The 5,099-nt window shown below is 39.5% G+C and overlaps 1 protein-coding gene across 1 annotated transcript; it reads right to left on the bottom strand.

The window, feature by feature from the left end:
* Positions 1-689: 689 nt before the first annotated feature.
* Positions 690-4,226, bottom strand: LOC119997014 (receptor-like protein kinase THESEUS 1). The gene is made up of 8 exons (XM_038843786.1): positions 3,098-4,226; positions 2,866-2,994; positions 2,606-2,784; positions 2,303-2,513; positions 1,991-2,228; positions 1,740-1,890; positions 1,365-1,658; positions 690-854 (listed from the first exon to the last, which is right to left on the bottom strand). Exons 1-8 carry the CDS (start codon positions 4,224-4,226, stop codon positions 690-692), a joined length of 2,496 nt encoding a protein of 831 aa, XP_038699714.1.
* Between the last annotated feature and the right edge of the window lie 873 nt (positions 4,227-5,099).

Consider the following 5,099-nt stretch of genomic DNA (forward strand, 5'->3'; position numbering starts at 1 on the left):
ATTAGTAATTAATTGTCACATTTGATTAATATTTTTTTAATCGTTATATTTGATTAATTATTTCATTAATGTGAAAAACCCGGTGATAGAGTAGAACACTTGATTACTTGAGTGGTCAGATCCCGCCAACTACATAGGAAAATTTCCATAGTCAACTGGTTTGACTAAAACAATGGTAGTAAAATGTTCTCGAAAAGGCATGTCTTGGAGCGACGACTTTTGAAAGTTACACTTACGTCGAGGAGAAGTGAAGGATGACGGAAATATATACAACACGAAGAAGTCTACAAGAAGAAGTACACGGCTGCGGTGAGAAGTTTGTAGGGGTGCAGAATGTGCCAAGCGCAGAGACGGGTTTTATGGCTTTGGCATGCTTAGGCTCGGGCGCTCGGCTCACAATATTTTCTCGGATTTTGGGCTCAAATTATGTGTCGGTGATAAGTGCTCATGTTACCAAGGAGAAGACGGTTAAGGATATTAAAAATCTCAATACACTTCAGGAATGTAGTATGGTTTGTTTATATTGAGTTATATTGCAACCTGGCTTGTGTGTAAACTATGTCAATCGTGAAGTCTTTAGGGGATTGAACATGGTTTGCTATTTCTGCATAAATCCTCCTATTGTTATTGTTCTTTGGTGTATACCATGTGTTTGATGATTTGTCCATGTGAAAAAAGCACTGGAGTTCTCACTCTTTGTTTACCAAGCCATACTGATGCACTTCAGTCAGGCCATTCGTCGAACACCTGGAGTGCGTTGCAAATACTCGACAGTAACGACCGAATCTAGAAACATGAACTACAACCACACATCCTTGGCACCAGTCACAGATAGAAGCAGCACCCACACCCAACTAATCACCAGCAAACACTTGCATATCCATAGATAACAATACCAGTAATCCCACAAAAGTTTGATCACACCACTAGGATATAAGAAGATTACAAGACCTACGGGGAGAACCCCGAGTATCGATTAATAATTCTTACAAGAGGTAGAGATACCAGAAATTGAAAAAAACTACGAACAACTAAATTTCTATTCCATCCAAAAGCTGCTCCTCAAACTTCATTATGCCCTTTTAGCAAATGCCCTCCCCTGCTAAAGTTCATGGACCTGGGCCCTAATTATTAATCAAATGAAGATGCTAGCTAGTTTCAAACCCAGTGGGTTTTATGAACACAAGCCCACTGCATCACATACACTATGCGACTGGCCTAACACAACTCTCTAAGATTTGGAGAGAAAAAAAAATACACTGATAATTAATGAATTACATAGAAAAAAAAAAGGTTTTGAACATTTGTTTGAGAATATATCACACATGTTTCATATTTGCACGCTATCATGATCTGGGTTCGACCTGGGAAAGTTGGCAAGAATTATATGAATGAGTTCCTTGCTTGTTTGAGGAACCACTGGCATTACTTTCTTTCTTTTTCACTGAAAATGCTGGCACTCGAGGGGTGGGAAGAGCGGATATATCGCTTTTAATCATCGAAAAGACTTCCAACATTGAAGGTCTATCCTCTGGTTTTTCTTGGACACATAACAGTGCTACTAGCATACATGTCATGAGTTTACAAGGTGAAGACGAATCATCCATTGATGGATCGATGAACTCCTTGCCCCTCCCGTCCATCCACAACTCATATGCCTGCATTGATTAACAATGTTTTAAGGATTGTATTTGTATATGAGGAGTTTCAAATGTAATGAAGAAGTTCAAGTAACTCACATAATCAAGAAGGTTCAAATTTTCATGAACACCATATAAACATGTAGTCTTTTTGCCACTTACGATCTGCAGAAGCAGAACTCCGAAGCTATAAACGTCATACTTCGTGGAGTATATACCTTTCTTCACATATTCAGGAGGAACAAAGCCACTGCATTTACATGTCAAAATTGATTCTTTTAGTACTAAACAACTAGAACATGAATACGATAAGATATTTAGATATCAGCAGTCAAAAACAATAGAAGTACTATGTCCCAACGATCCGGTCAGTGTTTGCTTCCTTTGTATCTTTTCTGAAAAGTTTAGCCATCCCAAAATCTGATATCTTTGCTTTCATTTCTTCATCCAGTAATATGTTACTGGACTTTAGATCACGATGAATTATAGTAAAATTCGAGTACTCTTGGAGATATAGAAGCCCTTGAATAACTCCTTCAATGATGCGCACGCGCTTGCTCCAATCCAATTCATGTCGCTTGATTGGATCTGCAGAACATGATTGATGATTAATGAGCAATTAATAGATGCTTATCTTAGAATTGCAACTAAATTTAGATTACCAAACAAGTAGCAATCCAAGCTTCTATTAGGCATGTGCCGATAAACCAACATATTTTCGTCTCTCTCACAGCAAAATCCCACTACTCGAATAAGATTTACATGTTGAAGTCTTGCTGTGAGTGAAACCTCATTTTTGAACTCCTCTAGTCCTTGAGTAGATGATGTTGAAAGTCTCTTCACAGCTATTTCCTGTCCCGAACGTAATTTACCCTGCAAAAATTAGCATCCATGGCTAACATTATCCGGTATTGAAGGATTGATCTGTCGGTGAAGTAGACAGCAGAACAGATACATATGTCTACCTTGTAGACAGGGCCGTAGCCACCCTCGCCGAGCTTGTTTGCATTTGAGAAGTTATCAGTAGCTGCTTCAATTTGAGAAAAACTATACACTTGCAGATTAGGAGCATCACTGTCAAGATGTTCCATGCCTGCTGATACATCACTGCCAATATTGCCCAGAGATCTTTTTCCTGCATCCCCTGAAATGGACTAAATCAGAAAAATGTATCTCTTGATTCACTGTATGGTTCCTACGCTTGAAACTCAGACATGAAATTTACCTTTTCGCTTGAATATGCTGCTTCGGATATAGCACGCTACGGAGACTGATAGGATTACAATGACAGCAATTGGAAGCAGAATGATTAGCAATAAGTGTCGCTTGCTTCTGCGATTTGAGGCTTCTAGAGCTGTAGATACAGATCAAAAATCTTCATACAAAACATAATAAAATTAACTAAAGTCTAAGAATCTGAAGATGCAAGAAAATGCCTCAATATGGGTAAACAATACCTGCCAGAGAGAGTGCCCAATTACCATCATTGATGACCGTAAACGCATTGTAACCAATAAGCCCCTTCTCCTTTGCATAAGAAATCTTGGCTTTTACAGTCTCCACATCATCAAAGTTTATCCAAGTTGACCCAAAAATGAAGTAATTCACTACATAAGTTTGATTATAAACCGCCTTCGCTCCATCACCAATGAATGATTTGATGAACTTGTAACCCATAGAGCCATCTAGTGTAGTAAGAGGACCAGAGGATGGTGCTCCAGGACCAGAGGATGGTGCACCAAGAGGATCGTTATATGGGTCCGTCAGAGTCCACGCGTAGCCGTGATAAGGCAAACCCAAAACCAGCTTGTTAGCAGGCATTCCCATACGCAACCATTGCTTTAAACCAAAATCAGTGGTCACATTGCTTGTAGGATCATACAGAGCAGCATTGTTGCCCGTAAAATTCTCCTTCAAAGGTGTATGGTAGTCATATGCCACCAAATGTGCCCAATCTAAGTTCTTCCTAATCATATGTATCGGATAACTCACTGAATCAAGACTTGGCGAGTAACGTACCGCCATTGTCAATACCAATTCTGATTCATTAGAATATCTTGCCTCAGAAGCAATAGCAGCTCTCCACTCATCTAACAGAACTCCAATACTTGACAAGTCTGTACTGTTAGGCCATAGCCAAAACAAGTCCACGCCTTCAAACCCATGAAGCCTAGCTAGTTTTATCGATGAATCAATAAAGGACTTCCGATAAGATGGCTTTGCTACCATGGAAGACAATAGGGAAGTGTTAACCTTGTCACCACTAATGGATTGACCAGTACTGGCTTGTCCATTCCATATAGACATTAGTGTTGTAACAGAAGGGTTTTTGAGTTTAACTTTCGAGGCGAAGGTGGTGAAGTTTTGTGCATAATTTGGAGGGATGAAGAGTTGGTATGTGGAGTTGTCTACTTCAGCAAATCCACAGATAAGGTGTGTGAACAATGCTGCATTTATCTGAGTGGCAGGGATGACGCTGCCCGCTAACCAGTAACCGGATCGAACCCAACTTTGTGCAGCTGGAATGTAAAATTGAGAGGAAACGAATGTCAAGAATAGACTAAGGATGATGTTTTTGGGTGCCATGTTTTAGGATTTGATTGAGAAGATGGTGTCATTTTTTGGCACAGAGGTAGCTGCTACAGCGGCCACTGTAGGTGATCGTGCGTCTGCCAAGTATTGTCTCCATGATCTGGAGGGAAAAAGAAAGAAACATGAGGGACCGCTGGGATCCGCGTGAAGAGAAGTGAAGCACAATTCACGCGTATAAAAGTCAAGCAAAATCAAGGTTGATGCGGAGGACCAAGTTCTTATTACTTTGTTTTTGTTGTCGGTCTCGTATGATTCTTTTGCCAATTCCGTGTTATATGGATGGAATTCAATCTCTTTGATCGATGTTAAGGCATCTTTGAACTCGAAAGAGTTAAGAACCAAGTTAAATGACGATGATAGTGGTGATTAGGAAGTTAGTTTGTTTATCGGGATGCGTTTACTATCTATAATCCAGTTAAAGGTACCACTGTCTTGGTGGGTAATGATGCTTCCTACAAGATTGTTGGAAAATACTCAGTTCAATTCGGATCCGATAAGTGGAGATAAGTGGAGCTATGAGAACTTGATGGGTGTCCGTCACGTGTCAGCTTTAAAGAAGAATATGGTGTCTTTGATTAGTCTGATTCCAAAGGTTGTAAATATCAAGTTGTCAATTATAATCAATTAAGTAATTGAAAAAACTAATTAATCTATTATCATCGTAACAAACACGCCCTACATCTATTTAGTCTTCGTCTTCCTATCATTTTCAACTACCAAGTTTTGGGCAAATCTTACTCGGGGACAAGCAACTTCGCTCTCATTTACAGACAAAAACCGATTACTCAGCAATGCCACAAAAGTCAATGTGGGGAATATTATATTTGCAAGTGACAAAAACGTTGCTTATAAAAGAAAATAGACTAT

This window comes from Tripterygium wilfordii, chromosome 4, assembly GCF_013401445.1.
Source record: "Tripterygium wilfordii isolate XIE 37 chromosome 4, ASM1340144v1, whole genome shotgun sequence".
In the NCBI taxonomy this organism is placed as follows: Eukaryota; Viridiplantae; Streptophyta; class Magnoliopsida; order Celastrales; family Celastraceae; genus Tripterygium; species Tripterygium wilfordii.